This window comes from Otolemur garnettii, unplaced genomic scaffold (genome assembly GCF_000181295.1).
Source record: "Otolemur garnettii isolate 467f Iridium unplaced genomic scaffold, OtoGar3 scaffold00254, whole genome shotgun sequence".
Classification (NCBI taxonomy): Eukaryota; Metazoa; Chordata; class Mammalia; order Primates; family Galagidae; genus Otolemur; species Otolemur garnettii.
Window position 1 is genome coordinate 1284697 of NW_003852649.1, and position 20295 is coordinate 1304991.

Below are 20295 nucleotides of genomic sequence, written 5' to 3' on the forward strand. Positions count from 1 at the left end.
TTCACCAGGTAAGTGTTACTTTCATTTTACAGATACATTTTAGGTTCAGGGAAATAATAAGGTCATGCAATAAATGATTGCACTTGAGTTTATCTTAGTCAAAGGCCAAGCTCTTTCTAGAACAATGCTGCTACTTTGACATAGAAAGGTATTAATTATTGCTGTGCAATGAACTTGTTGCCATTTATGGTTGTGCATGATGAATCTCTAAAGGTGTCCTTTCATGTAAGTAAGACATTTAAGTTGTATATAAGATGGTAACTAACACGTAGCTCTTAAGGAAAGCAAAAGAAATGTGGAAATGTATGAAACTGTGCAAAGGGGCTTTCAAAAGTCTTCAAAATGCTAGCTAGTTTGTATATAGAAAGACTTTCAAGCAGCCTGGCATATAGTAAATCCCCAATCACTGATGTCTACTGTAATAACCACTATTATCTTCAGTCAAAGGATTGTACAAGGCAGCCGCCACTCTTTCAGGAAATTTAGCAATAGATATCTATACCCATATTGGCAAAACAAAATTAGTCAGTTAAAAAAAAAGGCATTAAAAAAAAAGGAACTAGCTGTGCTTCTGACAAATTCCCAGCACAGCCTTTAGGATCTCAAAAAATTTCTAGAAGAGGACTGCAGACTTGTACTGAGTGAAGTGTGGAATGAGGGAAAGGTGATAGTATCTAAAGAACCTTGACACAGAGACATTGCAGGCGGGAAGAAAAGGTAGGTCCAGGGAATTGCCTTCTAGGTTTTTGAGTTGATGCTTTTTTTCATTTCCTGATTCTAGGATTTCTGGGAATGGAATGCAAAATCATGAGGCCACTTCCCATAGTGAAGCTGGTATTGTGGGTTGGAAGAGGGTTGAAAGCACCTTTAGATGTTCCTTTGGGTGGGTGTTGAGCAGTCTTTTATGCAGAGCCTGGGGATTGGGAAAACTCCTAAAGACTGAAGCTGGATACTAGAGGAGGTTGTTTTAATCACTTCTGTTCTCCTAATCCCCAGCCTATAAAAAAAAAATTACTAATTATTTCATCTACTCTTAATGCTCCTTCTTCTATGTTCTTTATTCTCTGACTTGTTTTTATAAATCAACATTGAAGAGAGGATCTGCTACATGCAGAATTTGGTGGAGATAGAGAAGGGAACAGGGAAGGCCCCCAGTCTTGTGCATTTAGACTGATCTGGAGACAGTAGCAGCCTGACCACATTCTCCAGTGGTCCTTGGCACCATTCATGGGGCACCAGGCACCAACTGAAGCTATTAATGAAGAAGTCTACTAACTAAAGACGCCTTGAAGATTTTTAACATTCTTGGGACAAGAAAAAAGTGTGTACCCAGTGCAATTTTTCCTCAGATGAGGAAAGTGTTAGTGTTACTTTCAGGTAAGTATTACTTTCATTTTACAGATAAATTTTAGGTTCAGGGGAATAATAAGGTCATGCAATAAATAATTGCACTTGAGTTTATCTTAGTCAGATGATGTAAATGGAATCCAGAAAAGGGAACTAACATCACACATTTTTTTTATTTCACATTAATATGAGGTTATAGATGATTAGGTTACAATGTTTGCATTTGTTAGTTAAGGTCCCTGTTGTAGTTGTGCCCCTTACCCTGGAGCTGTGCCATGTACACTTACATTGTGCCCATTAGGTGAGAGCACAACCATCCCTCTCCCTCCTCCCTCTTACCCTTCACTCCAGCCCCTAACTTGAATTAAATTGAGTTTTTCTTTTGAATGAGCATGTATTAGTTCATCTACTGGCCTCGTATTAGTATTGAATACATTTGATACTTGCTTTTCCATTCTTGTGACACTTCACTAATGTTCTCCAACTCTATCCAGGTTAATACAAAAAATGTAAAGTATTCATCTATTTTATGGCTGAAAGTATTCCATGGTATACATATACCACAGCTTAGTAATCCATTCATGGGTTGATGGGCACTTAGGTTGATTCCACATCTTGGTAATTATAAATTGAGCTGTGATAAACAAGTGCAAATGTCCATATGACAAAATGATTTTTTTTCTTCTGGGTAGATGACTAGTAATAGAATTGTGGGATCAAATGGAAGGTCTATTTTAATTTCTTTGAGGATTCCCCATACTTCTTTCCAAAGAGTCTGTATTAGTTTGTAGTCCCACCAAGAGTGTAAAAGTGTTCCCTTCTCTCTACAACTGCACCAGCATCTGTAGCTTTGAGACTTTGTGATGTGGGCTATTCTCACTGGGGTTAGGTGATATCTCAAGGTGGTTTTGATTTGCATTCTCTGATGATTAGGAACAATGAGCATTTTCTCATGTGTTTGTTGGCCATTGGTCTGTCTTTCTCAGAGAAGGTTCTGCTCACGTCGCTTTCTCAGTGATAGATGGTATTGTTTGCTTGTTGTTGTTGTTGTTGATTAATTTGAGTTCTCCATAGATTCTACTTATCAATCCCATCGATTCTAGTTATCAATCCTTTGTCAGTAGAATCACACAAATTAGCACAACAAAGAAGGTAGGAGCTAAAACCCTGGACTTCTTTGATCTTCGTCCATGCCTTTTCCCTGACGAGGTTACCATTTCTACATCACCATGATTATTGTTTAACAAGCCATCCACATTCAGGCCTTCTTTTGGTTTTCTGGTCTGTTTTATGAATTTGCCAAAGAAAAAATTTCTGGCCCTTTGTACAACTCTCCCCATGCTCCCTCATTGTCTCTTTGGCAATTGTAATCTATGGGGTAGGGTTGGTGATATAAAAATAAGGAAATAAAAGATTGGTGGTGACATGGAGCCAATAGAACGGGGACTGCTTGTCTAGATTTCTGCATCTCTGTACAAGGGACAAAAAAGAAAAAAAGACATTAGTTGTCAATGGTCTGAATTGTGTCACATGAGATGCCATAAAACTAAGGTTTAGACTCTTCCCCAACCCAGAAGAAATATTCTTCATATGTGTCCAATATACTCTGTAGTTTTTGGTTTCCCTGGTATTTGAAAATACGGGAATTGGGCCACGGATACTAAACAGATATTTTTGTCCTTGGAGAATTTTACCTGCCCTGAGTAATTAACACATGGATGTCTGTAGGGTGAAGAAAGGTAACAGTTATCTAAATCCATGGCCAGAGCTTCCTTGAAAGATAGGACACCAGTTTTAAGTGATCAGAACCTATGTCACCAGACAATTATAGAAAGACTCAAAGAGTCACTTGTGAGTATCCTTAATCACTGACATCCATGTTAATAACCAATGTTATTTTCATGAGAAAGACTGCATGACACAGTTTCTGCTTTTTCAGAAAATTACAAAATAGATATTCACATCTATATTGGAAACACAGAATCAGCCCTTCTAACAGAAATTCTCAGTATAGCCTTCAGGGTTTCAAAAGACTGCTAGCAGATATGATTTAATTTGATATGATGTCTTTCCCTTAAGGAAGTCTTACTGGAGAGAGACACTGAAGGTAGTAGAGTCACCAAGTACATTTGATAAGTAAGAATTTACATTTCCTAAATCTCAAGTCTGAAGGTTTGTCTGAAACATTAAGGCAGAGGTTCCTTTACATTAAAGAAGAAAAAAAGTACATGTAGAGTTGGACTAGGGGAAAAAGTCAACTTTAGTTATGTTTACAACAACTTTGGTCTGTAGTGTAAAAGGGAAATAACAGAAATTTCTATAGACTCTTACTTACCATCATTGGTTTAGTAATCCTAGGGACCAGGGAGGTGGGGAATTATGCCTGAGAGAAGACAGAGACTTCTATATGGCTAGGGTCTGAGAAGACTGGACACCAGGCTGGGGAGGAATTATTGTTTTTGTTGCATGGTGGCCATGGGAGGGGTGGAGTATTCCTGAAAATGGGTTCAACCTATGCAAATGTCCCATTATAGAAATGGAATTGCTACTCTGGAAAAACTGAGATTAATATATATGTTTAACATGGGGTCTTTCTCTGTTGCCTAGGTTAGAGTGCAGTGGCATGATCATACCTTGCTGCCTCCCAGGAATTTGAGGTTACAGTGAGCTATGGCCACATCACTGCACTTCAGCATTGCAACAGGGCACAATCGTGTCTCTGAACAAATAAATACATAGAAAGTGATTCAAGGACAGGTTAGGGGAATGGATGTAGGCTAATGCAGCAGATTTATCTTATCTTAGCTAGTAATTTGGACTTTATACTAAGGAAGGTAAAATAAAAGAGAAGGATTCTAAAAAGGAGAGTGACATAATTATTTATGCATTTTGATATAATTATCCTGGCTACAAAATGAGGGATTAATTGGACATACAAGGTGATAAATAGACATAGGAGAACATTAAGAGGGTATGGCAATCCCCTGATAAAATGAAGACAAAAATAGCCTTAGTTTGAGGAGGTGGGGGAACTACATAGAGTTGAAAAATGGTTGTGTAAGATTAGAATATAATTAATTAAACATAGGTGTTAAGTAATAGAAGGCATCAGTGCAATCCACCAGGTATTTACCAAGGACAACTGAGTGAATTATTGAACCTTACACAAAGAAAGGACACTTATAGTCCCATTGCCATCTTATGGTTCTTCTTACCTTTAGTTCTTGCCACTCTTGTAAAGTTCTGAAATAATCTCTACTTACTTTTCCTTGCACTATGTTAATTTTTTGAAAGAAAATTTTCAAAGAAGACTGGATATCTAATGTAGGTCTTCTAAAAATTACCCCTTCTCCCTTTTGGGACAAGTTGCTAACTGATCAAATTCTGGGCTTTATTATGATGACTATAAATTAAACTCAGAGGAAGACAGTTTCCTAGAGTATAACATGATTCAAAGATATGGATTAGATAAAAAATAAGGCCTCCTATTTTATTCTATCTCGTTTCTCTGAATCAGCCTCTTGTGTTGTGCTCAGAAGATGCTAAAGACTACAGATAGGTCTGAATATACTTAGTCAATGCCATATACTATGGAACCCACCTACAAACCCTATTATCATCAGAAAAGAGACTCCAAGATAGAGGAGGGCTTCTTTCTCTGCCTCCATATAGTCCTGAATCTACCTTATTCTGTAAGAGCAAAGAGACAAACTATTCGGACCAATCTTTGAGACAAACTGCAAAAGAGAGGAAGACTCAACCACCAGCCACATGAGCACCATGAATAACATGGTCTCACCAATCATTTCACTGCTAAATTCCTATAACACTATTATTCACATGATAGAGTTACAGAGATACAAGAATAAGTAACTTGAGTAAAGAGTGGAAGAGTCAGAATTTAAATTCAGGTGGCGTAAGTTCAGAGCCTCCTTGCTAAAAAGGATCCATTACATTAGTCAGGTGAATGGAAGAACTATTTTGTTTGCATGGTTATTCGTTTATCAGTTGATGAACAACTGGGCTCATTCCACCTCTCCACCTGTTATGGAGAGTGCTACTAAGAAAGTTCATGTACAGGTTTTTGTGTGGAGATATGTTTTCATTTCTCTTGTATCTATACAAGGCCTGGGGCATATGTAAGTTTATCTTTGACATTTTGAGGAACTACCCAACCATTTTCCAAGGTAGCTGTACCAGTTTACAACCTGAACATCAATATTTGAGGGTTCCAATTTCTCTACATCCTCACCACCACTTGCTATTATCTTTTATGTTTTGTTTTTTTTTTTTCCATCCTAGTGGGTGTGATAGTGGGATATCTCATGTGGCTTTGATTTGATTTTTTTTTTTTTTTTTTGCAGTTTTTGGCTGGGGCAGTTTTTTTTTGTTTTTGTTCTTGTTTTTTGCCTGGGCAGGTTTGAACTGGCTACCTCTGGTATGTGGGGCCTCCGCCCTACTCCTTTGAGCCACAGGAGCCGCCCAATTTTCATTTCTTTAATTACAAATAATGTAAAGCATCTTTTCATGTGCTTATCAGTCATTTGTGTAATTTCTTTGGAAAAACGCCTATGCAAATTATGTGCCCATTTTAAAATTGGGTTTATTTCTTTTTTATAGTTGAATTGTGGGAGTTCTTTATGTATAGATAGATACAAGTGCCTTGTCAGATGTAGGATTTGCAGATGTTTTCTCCTATATTTTGCGTCTTGTCTTTTCACTTTCTTCATGGTGTCTTTTGAAGTTGAAATTTTTTTTTTGATGAAATTTAATTTATCTGTTTTTCTTTCATTGCTTAAGCTTTTGTCTTCTTGTCTAAGAAACCATTGCTAAAACAAGATCATAAAGCCTAACTCCTATTTTTTATCTTCTAATGGTTTAGCTCTCAGATTTAGGTTTTTGACTCATCTTCAGTTAACTTTTTGTTTGGTGTGAGAAAAGGTCCAACTTCTTATTTTTAGTTTTATTTTTTTTGCATGAATTTATGCAGTTATTCCAACACTATTGACTAAAAGGCAATTCTTTTCCCATTTAATAGTTGTGATGCCCTTGTCAAAAATAAATTAACCATAAATATGGTTTCTTTATAAGGATTTATTTCTGGATTTTCCACTCTATTCCATTGTTCTGTATGTCCATCCTTGTGCCAGAACTACACTGTCTTAAAAGTGTAACTTTGTAGTAAGTTTTGAATTTAGAAAGTATCAGTACACCAAACTGTTTTTCTTTATAAGATTGTTTTGCCAACTCTGGGTCCTTTGTATTTCCATACAATTTTAGGATTAGTTTGTTCATTTCAGGGAGAAAAAGGTAGCTTAGATTTTGATTAAGATTGTGCTGAATCCATAGGTCACATTGGGGAATATTGCCATCTTAATAATAAATTTTCTAATCCTTGAACATGGATTATACTTTTATTTATTTAATTTTTCTTTAAGAAATTAAATTCTTTCAATTTTTGAAGTTTTCAGTGTGCAAGTCCTGCATTTCTTTTGTTAAATTTATTTCCAAGACTTTTGTGCTGTTTGAAATTCTTGTAAATGAGATTGGTTTCTTATTTAATTTTCAGACTGTTCCTTGTCAGCACTTAGAACTAGCAATTGATCTTTGCATGCATATATTATTTCTATCCTGCAGTCATGCTGAATTCATTTATCAATTCTCATGCCTTTATTTTGGTGAGGGTAGAGATTCCTTAGGATTTTCTACAAACACAATCCTGTCATCTGTGAATTGAGATAGTTTTAGTTCATTCCTTCCAATCTGTGTGCCTTGTATTGTTTTTTCTTGCCAAATTTCCCTGGCCAAAACCCCTAAACAAAGTTAAAGTGTGAAAATGCACATCCTTTTTTTGCTGTTGGTGTTTCTGTCCTTAGGATGAAAGATTCAGTGTTGCACTTATGAGCTATAATACTAGCTGTGGTTTTTCATAGATCCTCTGTCAGTTTGAGGAAGTTCCATTCTATTCCTAATTTGTTGAGTGTTTTTTATGAAAAGTAGTTAGGTTTTGTCACGCTAAATGCTTTTTTTGCATCTGCACCAATCCCTGTGGTTTTTGTCTTTTATTTCATTAATGTGTTGTGCAACATTGGATTGATTTTTTTTTTTTTTTAAGGGTAAACCAATTTTACATTTCTGAGATTAACTTGACCAAGTCTTGGTGAATAAATCCTTTTCTTATGCGGCTGGCTTCTATTTGCTAATATTTTGTTGATTGTTTTTGTGTCTACATTTACCCTGGATATTCATCTGTAATTTTGTTAGTTTTGTCTTTTCCTGATTTGCTGTTGAAGTCATGCTGGCTTCATACAATGAGTTGGGAAGTATTTACCCCTTTTCTAGATTTTTCTGCCTCTTTCTCTCCTCTCCTTTTGAGATTCCCATTATGTATATGGTGATATGTTTTGTTGTGTCCCATAGATCTCTGAGGTGATATTTTTGGTGTCTTTCTCAATCTATTTTCTGATGCTATACCAGAACACTGCAGATTGGATAATTTACCAAAACAAACAAACAAAAGAGGTTTATTTCAAATTCTGGAAGCTTGAAAGTCTAAGTATGGAGCCAGCATCTGGCAAGGGTCATCCCACAGTGAAAAGGTTGAAAGTGGAAGTGAGCACACAAGACAGAGACAGAAAAATGAGGTCAAACTTACATTTACCAGCAGCCCACTCCAGCCGTAACTAACCTACTCCATGATAATTACATTAATCTATTCTTGAGGATAGAGCTCTCCTGACTTAATGAACTCATAAATGGCTGTCATCAAGGAGATAGGCAGCAATGGGGAGAGAGATAAAATATGAGTAGACTTGGGATTGGAACTTGAAGAAATTTCTCTAATTTGAGATGTCCAACATATTTATCTCACTTCTGTGCATATGTCCCTTTCTACAAGACTTTCTAGCACCTTGGTATTCTTGGCATTTATCATGCCCCACTCTCTCTTGTTCTCTCTCTCTCACTCTCTCCCATGTTGCTTTTTCCATTTCTCTGGCTCTGACAGTTATCATATTATAGTTAGGGAATGTCCAGATTTTTACCTCAGGAAAAAACTTGCCTCATCATGTCATGCCCTTCTCTTATTTCCAGGACCTTATCCTAAACTATACATTTGATTGTAGCATTTTTTCTGCTGCCATGACAACCATGCAAAGAAAGGAAGAGACCAAACCAGATCTTGGCCTGGGTGTGCCCCAGCCTGCTGTTCTACACTCATATCTGTGGAAAAGGATGCAAGAGAAGTTCTTGAAAGGGAAACCAAAAATCCTTGGGGTAAGTCATTTGCAGATCTGGGAGAAGGCCAATGGGCTTGTCAACTCACAACTGATCACATCTATCACCCAATACACTGTCCCATTAGCTTTGTAATACATAAACCAGCCTAACAGACATCAGTATTTGATTTTTAGAACCTATCATATGAAAATGAAGTAATATTCTATCATAACATGCTTCCAATTTGGTTATATTTAACATACACTGACTTCAGATCTGTTCTGGGGTTGTGGGTCATCCATGATAATTATATTTGCCCCCAGCATGGAAGAGCCGCAAAAGAAAAGAAGTTACCTGGGCACTAGTTGATGTCCCCATCACAGGCCTTCCTCAGAGCTGATGGACCCATGTTGCTACTATTTCTCTCTGATACCTTTTATTAGCTCCACTGCTCAGAGGATTTAAAAAATCTGTCCTCTGAGCATGTCCATCTGGAGGCTCAAGTGAGTGTTCCTAAAACAAATGTATAGTTTAAAGAATGGTGGGTTAGGGTAAGGAACCAGTACAGAGGTTTATCCCTAGCCCAATCTTCAGACCACTGGGAAAAAGTTACTGTGAACCTTTTGGATCCTTCCCCCTCTCCTCAGTTATAGTTAATAATTTTTTTTTTGTTTTTGGCCGGGGCTGGGTTTGAACCCACCACCTCTGGCATATGGGGCCGGCACTCTACCCTTTTGAGCCACAGGCACCACCCAATAGTTAATACGTTTTAAATATGGAAAACATAATTATTTTTCTTGAAACATGTTATTTATGTTGGCATATATTCGGTTTATTTTTAACACATTAGTAAGTATTTGAAGATGACTTTATGTTTTAGAATAATTCTAGGTTTACAGAAAAATTAAGAAGAAGGTATAGACATATGCCCCTCCCCTACACATGCATAGCTTCCTCATTATCAACCTCCTGCACTAGAATGGTGCATTTGTTACAATCAATGACCCTACTTGACACATCACTACTCAGAGTCCATAAACTGCATCAGGCTTCATTCTGTGTTGTACATTCTATGGGTTTTGACAAATGTATAATAGTATGTATCCACCATTATATTAAATAATAATATATAAAGCAGTTTCACCACCCTAAAAATTCTTCATGCTCTCTGCCTATTCATCCTTTCCTTACTCCGAGCCCTGGCAACCACTAACCTTTTATTGTCTTCATAGTTTGCCTTTTCCAGAAAGTCATACAACTGAAACTGTACAATAGGTAAAAAATAATTTGGTTCTTTTTAAAATTTTTATTTATTTATTTATTTTTGAGACAGAGTCTCACTAATTGAAGAGTTTGGCATTTATTTCAATCTTCTCAGTCTGAGCTTGGTTGAACTTATCCTTCTTGAGAAGGCTTTCCAGATAGTCAAAGGAAATTGAGTGTTGTGATCTAAGTTTTTGGTCATTGCAACCATATCAGCACTGGCGGTGCCCCAAGCCCAGTGATGCTGCAACTCTTGCATCAGGCTCCTGGCGGCACTGCCTTGGTGGACTTGAGTGAGGTACAAGAGAATTCTCTGAATTTTCAGGCAAAATCTCTCACTGTATCCCTCATTGGCTGTGCTGTGTTGCTGCAGTTGGGAGAATAATATGAGTATTCCTTCATGGCCATGCCAGGTCACACCTAAAGCCATCCCAGTCTAACCCAAAGCCCATGGTGACTGTTGCCTGGCTACTTCTGACATTTATTCAAAATCCAAGGGCTCTTTAGTCCACAGACAGTCAATCCTACTGGGACTGGGTCCTTCTCTTCAGAGCAGCATGTTTCCTTCTGGCCCAGAAATGCCATCTGGGAACTAAGACTTACACTCAGGGGCTTTAGGACTCAGCTTGACATCTTATTTTACTGTGGTTGAACTGGTACTCAAATACAAAACAAAGTCTTCTGAACTCTCTCCTTTTATTTCCTCAAGTGGAAGAAGACTCTTCTTGAGCTGTGCCACCTGAAGTTGGGGGAGGGATAACACAGGCACTGGCTTGGCCACCAACTCTGGCATCTCACTGGGTCACATGTACCTCAAAGTCCACTGGTTCTGAGCCAGCACAGCTACAGGAATTGTTCAAGGAATTGCAGGCTTTGTGAGCTAACTGCTTTATGAATTTTTATCCACACCACAGTCCAGCCAGTGGTGGGGCCAATCAGAATTTAATTTGGGGGTGGAGAGGATTTCCTTGTGGCTGGGTTTGTCTTAATTCTCCCTCCATAGGCACCAGCAGAATTCTGTTCTATGCAATGTTTCTCTGTGCCAGCAATGGCCCTGAGTTTCAATGCAAAGCCCACAGTGACTACACTGTCCTTCTCCTGGGCACACAGATTCTCTCTTCTCTGGGCATGCTTGCAAGGCACTGTCCGGGTTAGGGGGAATGTGGGGCGTAGGCAGTGTGTGGTTGTCTTTTCTGCTCTCTTCAATGCATCCTTCCTTGATATAATGTTAAAAACAAATGGTATGATAACTCACCTGAATCTTGGTTTCTTCTGAAACTACATTCTTGCACGGATAGTTGTTGAATTTGGTTTTCGTACAGAGGGACATTGCTGTTTTCTATTAGGACATTTCTATTCGGCCATCTTTCTCTGTTCTTCCTCAACTCTCCTATGTTTAGACCCCTGTACTCACACTCATGTCCCCATGCACCATACCCAAGGCAAATATAATATTTTCTTTTCTTTTTTGTCTTTTCCTCTCCATACACTCTCTTCCTCCACATTGCTTCTCCTTGTTAGAATAACTGCTTTTGAATTCCTTAGTCACTTCTCTTTGAGCATATGATAAGGAGAGCAACAGCTGTGGCAGAAGTAGCACCCTAGAAAATGACCTCTGGGCTGATTCTTATGTGCTGCTTTTGACACTGAAATCATTGGGACAATGATGGATATTCTGAAAAACAATTCTGGTAAGTAGGTACATTCATGGTTCTTTATGTGGGGGCAGAAGTGACAAGAGAAGATTGAGAAGGTCATGTAATTGTATCAAAATATGGAGAATGAGGGTAATGATGATCGGAAAGGAGATGGTGTGGATACTAGCTTTGTCGTAAATGATCAGTTTTTACTTTTTCATCATTTTTAGATTGTGCAGATTATGATTGCCCTGGTCAACCTCAGCTTGGGCATAATAATGATGAGTGTTACACTGCCATTTTATCAAGCACGTCCTATTTCTGTGTACATTGGATACACGATTTGGGGGTCCATCATGGTGAGCAAAATTCCTTCTGATATAATTGGAGATAGCATAATGTAGTGCTGTTAATACCCTCATCTCTGGAATCCTTCCTCTATCTTGTAGTTCTATAAATTTGAGAAAAGTACCTCAATGTCTTTTAACTCAGTTTTCTCTCACTTTAAATGGCAACAATAATATGAAACTCATAGAAAGGTAGATAGATTAAATATTTTGTATGTGTATCCATTAGGATATAATACAGCAGCATATAGCCAACCCAGTGGCTTACACATTGAAACTAATGATTATTTCACAGCAAGACTCTCAGTGGCTAGTCATTTCCTGGGTCAGCGAACTCAGTGGTGCAAAGATCTGATCGAGGATGTTGATAGATCACATGAGAGTGGGTATTGTTGACACATATCATCTTATGTAAATGTTTAAATGTGTATTCCAAAACCAACTATGGTTTGGACTAATTAAGACTCACCTTTGGGGCTTGGAAAAGCTCACCCTACCTTAAAGCTCACAAGAGACTAAAAAACAGGGATGTGGCTGGAACACAGGCAGTTTATAGTGTGTCCCCTATCAACTATCAAATATCAGCATCTTGCTAGCTTAGAAAAAGGAATTGCTATTGGGTAAAATACATTTCACAAGTTAATACACAACAACTGTAATTAACATTAAGATGCAATTATAACGAGAATTTAAGAGGATTTAAAAATTCTTCCCTCAAGACAAAACACAGGAGAGTTTTTAATGCAAATTTAGAGTGAAATTGAGCACAAAATATCAAGTTTGATCTACTGACAAGAGGAAAATATAATTTATAAACTAGGTTTACGTGCGACTCAGAGAATCTATTCTAGTATCGCGGAGTCTCCATTAGTCCACAAAGTTCAGAATGAGACAGTTTAAAGGGTATTAAGTTGCTTGCTTTTGCTCGCCTTCACCTGTTTACAGCAGAAGTACAGGATTTGAAGAATGGAAAGTGCTGTTCTACTTCTGGGAAGTTCCACAATACTTTTTATACCAAAAATATTAATGCCTCATTAAGCCTTACTGTGATCTTCTCATTCTATTAAGTGCTTTCTATGTGTAATTTCATTTGAAGCAATCACCACAAACTTCTAAGGGAGGATTTATTATCATCCTTACCTGCATTTTTCCTCTTATTTCTAGTTTATTATTTCTGGATCTCTGTCAATTGCAGCAGAAAAAAGAACTACAAAAGGTCTGGTGAGTAATAATATTTCTTAGTTTTTTATTACAAAAAAGGGCAGGATTAATCAAATATGTGTTCTATCAGGGCATAAAATAGATTTTGCTATTAGATTTTTAAAAACTCAGAAGAGATTGGACCTAGTAGGATCTTTTAAAAATAACCAGACAATTAAGTAGTGATAGAATTACTGCATGGGACTGAATATTTTGGCACTGAGAGAATCTTCATGAAGATGCAGAGAATTCTTGAAAAAAATGACTAGTGGGATCAGTCCCGATCTCTGGCAGCTTGAGACCTAGCACATGACGGTGACACTAAATACTGGTATAAAGTAATATATATTGATTGATTAATTAAAGTTTGTGTTCCACCTGTGTCCAGAAAGGACTTTTAGTTTGTAATAAAAGAAATTCACAATAAGGTTATTACATAAGAAGAAGCACGTTTAAAATGTAACGTCCATACCAGTATGTCTTTCATAAAGGCAAGAAAAGGCAAAGCCCAGTTCTCAAAAAATATTTTTCTAGCTAACAATCATAATTGAGTTTTCTTTGCTCAAAAAATAAATATCAAACTCTGGAGCATGGTCCATATGACCTTTCCAAATGTGGCTTCAATCTGCTTTTCTTGCATCTCTTCTGTGGCAATTATTAAAACGTGTCTTGAGTCATGGGTACATTAAACCTCTCACACTTTCCTGAACCATTTCAGTTTGTATAAAAAGCCTCCTTTCCTTCACCCATGAGAAGACATACACAGCAGAGAGATAATGGACAGAAAGTTTAGAGGCAGGAGAGGCAAGCAGCACTGAGAAACGACAAGGCAGATAACGGCACCAGTGGACACAGCCAGGGCTGTCCAGCCAGAATGCTAAGGGTATTTGTGGTTTATGTCATGTGCCCACAGAAGCCAACTGAAGGCTTTATGCTTGGAATAGCAGCATTCTATTTGTGTTTTGGCAAGAGGTTAGAGCTGAAACTATGATAGGCAGCCAAGTTAAAAGACTTGACATATTCAAGATAATGGATTGTGTTGGGAATGAAATGGTGGGTGTAAAGTGATTCAGGGAGCTAGATCTGAGGAAGTAGTTGGATTGTTGACCTGAATTTCCTTCCCTTCTAGGTCCGAGGTAGTCTAGGATTGAACATCATGAGCTCCATCTTTGCTATCACAGGGACCATAATCAGTGCAGTCAGCCTCAGTATGTATTCATTCTATGCCAATTACTGTAACTATAATCAAAGGTCAGAAGATTGTTCCATAGTCACGACCATTTTATTGGTAAGTGCTTCTTTTCATGGGATACTATGGTGGAAGCAAGTCTGGGAGTGCTGGCCCTGGCAAAAGCAATAATCAACATTTTCTAATTGTTAAATGACTTTGGGAAGTTAGAAATGATGGAGAAATAGGATAATTAGGAGTCAGGTCAACATCTCATCTCTCTCCTACCTACTCCTTAATGGTAGGAAATTCAAAATGCTGGCATTTTGAATAGAATTTTTGTTTAATTTTAATGCTCTGATCAGTAGGTACCGTTAACCTCCTCTCTAAATGGAGCCCAGATTTCAATCCTACATGTTCCCTGGGTTTTCTGATAGAGTTACATGGTTCTCTGATAATAAAGTGAAATTGTCTCAAACATTATCTTACAAGTGGTGAGTAGCCTTTCTCACATCTCTGCGTGTTCTGGCAAGGTTCACCACTGTTAGCCTCAACATCTGGCTTCTGGCAAATTCTCAATCTCCATTTTGTATTGTACCATTTTTTTAAAAAAAATACCAACTGCCCTTGTTTAGATGCTATCCTAATTGTTTTATCTGTCAAGTTACCACTTGCATTATGTTTTATAAATAGTCAAACTTCTTGAAGTTTTGGGCTAGTGGGTAAAGAGTGGGGAAGAAGCAGCACATCATAGCAGACTAAAATGCATAGTTCAATCCTTACTATTAAAAAGTCTATTGGAAAAAAAATTACTTATCATACCATCCTCCCCCCCCCAAAAAAAAGTCTATTGGCCATTCTCAACACCACCAAATTTTCTATTAGCTTCCCTTCATATGATCTTTCAGCCTTTCACCTCTCTACTGAGCTCGTTTCATTATTTTTCTCCTTTGCTCACCTATATGTGGAAACTCAACGTAAGTCTTGAGGGCTATATATTTACACTAAAATAACGTTTCGAGGTGTGTTTGCTAAACTTGTTTACTTAGTTTGAGATTTCCAAAAAGTTTTTATAGTGAGCAATTTTATTTCTTGCCACTCATTCAAAAAAAAGAAAAGAAATCTTCCTCTGATAACTTGAGAAATTTTTCCAAAGTCGCTAAGTTGGAAATTGGCTAAAGCAAGATTAGACTTTGGAATTCTTTGCTGCTAATTCCTCTGCTATTTGCTATTTACCATTGTTATGGTAAAGAAGAACCTTTACTTTTGGTTTCTCTGAAGTCCTCTCTACTCAGAAGGCTTTAAGGGCACAATGATAGTGACAAAATCTGGAATTGGCTCGCTTCATAGGGCCAATTTCCCATGAGCGTGAGACCTACATTGTTATTCAAGACTTCATAGTTAGAAGAGCCCTATGCTTGATTTAATGCTGTTACTGTATTGAAATTCTTTAAAAAAAAATAAGTAAAGAAGCTAATCTGCACATTATGGAGCTGATTCTTCATTCATCAAACATCTCCCAAAGGCCATTATGAATTCTTTTTAATAGTACAGACATTTTTTTTTCAGCCTATTCTTATAGCAGAGAATCTCCCTAAGAGCCTCCTAGAATTTAAAGCAACAGCTCCCTGCCTGGGAGCCTGCACAATCTGTTTACAGGTCTAGGAGTCCATATTTCATGCCCCTTCCCAGGTTTGGTACTCTGGGGTACATAGGAAGGAGAATTGCTCCCTCCCATAAGGAAGCTCCAGAGAGAAAAGACAGAAATACTGGACAGCATAAATTATAAGAAGAGGTTCTAAAAATGTGACCTCTTTGTAGAAATGAGGAGTTAGAGAACACACTAGCTGGAATCAGTAGGCAGAATCATAAGAAATTGCCAATGATCAGCCATACCTGGCCTAGCAGACTGTTTCATGCAGCTCAGACCAATATATTCATATACATATACATATGTGTGTGTATATACACATACAGAGGGTGCCAAAAATGTGTACACATTTTAAGGAAGGAAAAAACTAATTAAAATTACAATACCCAGGTCGCATTTGACTTCTATAATTACAAGAGGAGTTTAAATGTGACTTGGATCTTTTGTTATTAATATGTATTATTACTATTTTAGTGCAGGTTTTTCCTTTCTTAAAATGTGTACACATTTTTTGGCACCCTCTGTGTGTGTGTATATGTAGACACATACACACGCACATGCACATGCTTTTTGTTGGAAGTCTAATCTAGAACCTGTTTTTGTAAGTAAAATTTAACTGAAATATATTTGTTTACATATTGTCCACTGTTTTGAGTTACAATAGCAGAGTTAAGCATTTGCCACAGAGAACTTCTGGTCAATAAAACTTAAAATGTATGTGATCTGGCCTATTATAGAAAGTTTCCCAACTCCTAGTCTCCCCTGCTAGATCAAGAAGATAAGGAATCCTTGAAGATTCCTTGAAGATAAGGAATTGTCTGTTTTGTTTGCTGCTCTAGCTTCTGTGTCTACAACAATGCTTGAAACATAGAGGCCACTGCATCTGTTGAAGGCAGAAGTCAATAACAGTGAATGCAAATGTTCTCAAGGGCCCCTGAGTCTGCATCACTCATGCCTAAGCTTTTGGTTCCTGGCCCTTCCATTGCACAGGGACTGTCTTTAACCATGGAGAGAAAACAGTATTTAAATCAAAGAATACCCTGCATCAATCCAGAGTAAGACTATTAGGAATAATATACTTCCATATGTTCCCCAAATTTGATCATGTGTTTTGGCTGAAGACAATCTAAGACCAATTCTCTTGAGAGATGGATTAAAGACAGATTAACCTGACATTCATTGTTGCATTAGTTTCTTATAGTTGCTGTAATAAATTACTACAAATTTAGTGGCTTAATACAAATGGATTACTTTATATTTCTGGATGTCAGAAGTTCAAAATAGTTCTTGCTAAGCTAAAATTCAAGTGTTGATAGGGCCATATTCCTTTCTGAGGGATAAGGGGACAATGTGCTTCTTCGCCTTCTTTGCCTTCTTTATGCTTTCTTTGCCTTTGCTTCTGGAGGGTATCTACATTTCTTAGCTGGTCATCCCATTCTCTATCTTCAAATCAAGCAATGCAGCATCTTCAAATCTTTCTTGAACTTTGACTCTTCTGCTTCTTGCTTCTACTTATAAGGATTTTTTCATTACTTTGAACCCATTTGGACCATGTAAGATGATGCTCTCATCTCAATGAATAAGTCAACCTTAATTTCATCTACAACTTTAATTCTCCTTTGCCATGGGAATTATTCATGGGTTCTGGGGATTAGGTGTAGAGAAACAATTATTCTGTCTATAATCACTGAGATATGGAATCATGTTATTGCGTCCACTACATGAAATGTACAGTACTTAATTATCTTTATGATCCTTTCCCATTTTTAAAGCACTTTTGGATAATTCTGTGCCCATGTTAGCACTGGAAAGTAATAGAATGGGGACAACATATCATTGGTTATTTCAAAAGTGAAAACAAATAAGAAGATAAGTGACACTGAGTAGACCAAGAATTGGCCAACAGTATAGTTTCAATTAGGAGCTAGGTATTCTGATTTCTGGCCAGTGGTTTTTCTCTTTTGGTGTTGGAGTTAGCAGTAAATGCTTGAAATTGTCAGTTCTATTCCTCACCTTCTTTTGTTATGGATTTGCTCCTAGGGCATGGATGCTATAGTGGCCTGTTTTAGTATGCTGGAATTCTGCATTGCTGTGTCCCTCTCTGCCTTTGGATGTAAAGTAATCTGTTGTAACTCAAGCGGGGTGAGTCTTGGCCTTCTCCTGTGTTAGTTTCCTATTGCTGTGTAATTTCTCATTTTCCATGGGTTAGTGGACTTCCATTTAGAATCTTGCTAGGCTGCAGTGAAGGAGTTGTCTGGGGCTTTGGTCTCTTGGGAAGCTTTGACACTCTTCCATGCTCATAAGGTAGAATTCATGTCCTCTCAGGTGTAGAACTCAGGAGGATGTGCTTTTTCTTAGGGTTGCTGGGGGAGGTTGTTGCCACTAATCTCTTGGTGTGAACCCAGAACAATAATGGCTTTGGGGCAAATAATGCTTTATACCACTATCTCTTCCTGGTACTACTTGCCAGCAATCCCATGCGACACTAATTTTGTGGAAGGACTAATTTTTCTTAGTTTCATGAAGGTCCCTGCTATTTTGAGCCATTATGATTTTTGCAATGATTTGTTTGTGTCTAACAAATCATAATTTGGGTGTCCTCCTGCTATCAACATAAGAAACCTGGTTCAAAGAAGAGCTCTATATTTTTTTGTGATACCTTGGTTTACCCAACATGTTGGGCATCATTATCCACATGTGATATTGATTCACTTATTACAGCATAGCAACAGCCATCAGCACTCAGCCTACGAATTATCACTGAATGTGCGTGTCTAGGGAATCACCAAGAAGCCCTTCTAGATTTATCTTGAGAAGGAATTGAGAGAAGAAAGTATAAACTCTGACAATAATGACAGTATGTGGGCAGGAGAGGGAACCCCTAAGGTTATTTGGGTGACTCACTTATGGCATTCTGATTGATTTCACAGGTTGTGCTAATTCTGCCACCAAATCCTCATGTGGCAGAAACAGCAGCTCCTACACCATCTAATGGAGGTTTAATGCCAACAACAGATCAATAGAAAAATGTTCCAGAAAATCTATACTGATTGTAATTCAAGAATTCCACATGGGAAAGTGCTGGATCCAGCTTCCATATATACATACTTAAAACGATACACAAAATTTCAATCCCATTTTGAAATATTATATACATACATATACATATATTCACACACTGAATCAACTCAAAATCATACTCAGCTGTCAAAAAATAAAATGGTAATCTGGTATCTTTTTGGATAACCTGGATGGAACTGGAAACCAGTCTTTTAAGTGAACCATCACAAGAAAGGAGAAACAAACACATGTGCTCAACACCAAATTAGAACTAATGGCTCAACACTTAAGTGCTGTGTGGAAGTAAATCTCAGTGAAAATGAAGCTGGGGGAGAGGAGGAAGAGATGGGTAAATTCACACCTGTGGGGCATAGTGCACACTATCTGGGTGAAAGACACCCAGATATAACTTTGACTCAATCTGTATAAAAAGAATATGTAAACAAAATGTGTATACCCCCGATAGTCTGACATTAAAGGAAAGAAAAAAATCATATTCTTGTTTTTTTCTCAAAAACTCAACTACTCACTGTACAGGCTCTTTATCAGAGTATCCAAAATTAAATAAATACATCATGCATTTGATGAGGCAACGTGAAGGTTTTTCATTCATTTTTAGGACTTTATATAAGGGTATTAAATTGGCAGGAAGTATTGCTGAAATGAGGCCTCTATGAAGAATATATATTTCTGCTTTCCTCTCTAACACTCTTCCCACCTGTTTAACATTTTTTTTCCTACCTTTGAGGACATAAAGTGCTCTTTTCTTCAGGGAGCTGATACATGGTTCTCCCCTCTCCTCCTGCTTTCCTTCTCTCACAAAAAGTACCTTGGAATAGCACAGTCAGTCTTTGCATATACAGAAGCCATCATTTGAGTTATGTTGAGCTAACTCAATATGTAGCATGTCTATATTTCCCATCCTGTAAGTACACACTGGAGTAAAAATCACATCATGGCTCAGATTCCATTTGTATTTCCTATCTATTTCTTCTTCCTCCTCCCTTCCCCTCCATTGGACAGAATTATATCTTAATCAAATTTATATCTAGTATCATATATGAAAATGTGCAACACATGGTATTCGCTAAATGTTTGTTAAATACATTTGCTTTTTTATAGCAGAGCAAAAATAAAATTAGAAGCAATATGTTCATGTGCTACCTAGTTCCCATTCAGATGCAATATGGTGGAAAGAGACCAAGGGGGATGTGAGGAAATATAGTAAATAATGTGGAATTTCTCACATCACTAAGTCCCAAAACACCAGATGCTGGCGTGCATGTGGAGAGAAGGGAACACTGCTAAACTGCTGGTGGGATTGCAAACTAATACAGCCTTTTGGGAGAGAAGTATGGAGAATCCTCAAAGATCTAAAAGTAGGCCTTCCATTAGATCCACAAT

At 37.6% G+C, this 20295-nt stretch overlaps 1 protein-coding gene across 1 annotated transcript; it reads left to right on the top strand.

The window, feature by feature from the left end:
* The first annotated feature begins 693 nt into the window (after nt 1-693).
* On the top strand, nt 694-19255 carry MS4A4A (membrane spanning 4-domains A4A). Its single transcript, XM_012813280.2, has 7 exons — nt 694-717; nt 8472-8622; nt 11696-11824; nt 12977-13033; nt 14142-14300; nt 17872-17973; nt 18762-19255. Exons 2-7 carry the CDS (start codon nt 8488-8490, stop codon nt 18852-18854), a joined length of 675 nt encoding a protein of 224 aa, XP_012668734.1. The 5' UTR covers nt 694-717; nt 8472-8487; the 3' UTR covers nt 18855-19255.
* The last annotated feature ends 1040 nt before the right edge of the window (nt 19256-20295 follow it).

Bases quoted from the DNA above. Each gene is read 5' to 3' on its own strand.
- MS4A4A (XM_012813280.2), top strand. From the start codon at position 8,488: ATGACAACCATGCAAAGAAAGGAAGAGACCAAACCAGATCTTGGCCTG. The intron at 14,301-17,871 runs GTAAGTGCTTCT...ATTTGCTCCTAG, and splicing joins TAGTCACGACCATTTTATTG to GGCATGGATGCTATAGTGGC. The intron at 17,974-18,761 runs GTGAGTCTTGGC...TTGATTTCACAG, and splicing joins TCTGTTGTAACTCAAGCGGG to GTTGTGCTAATTCTGCCACC.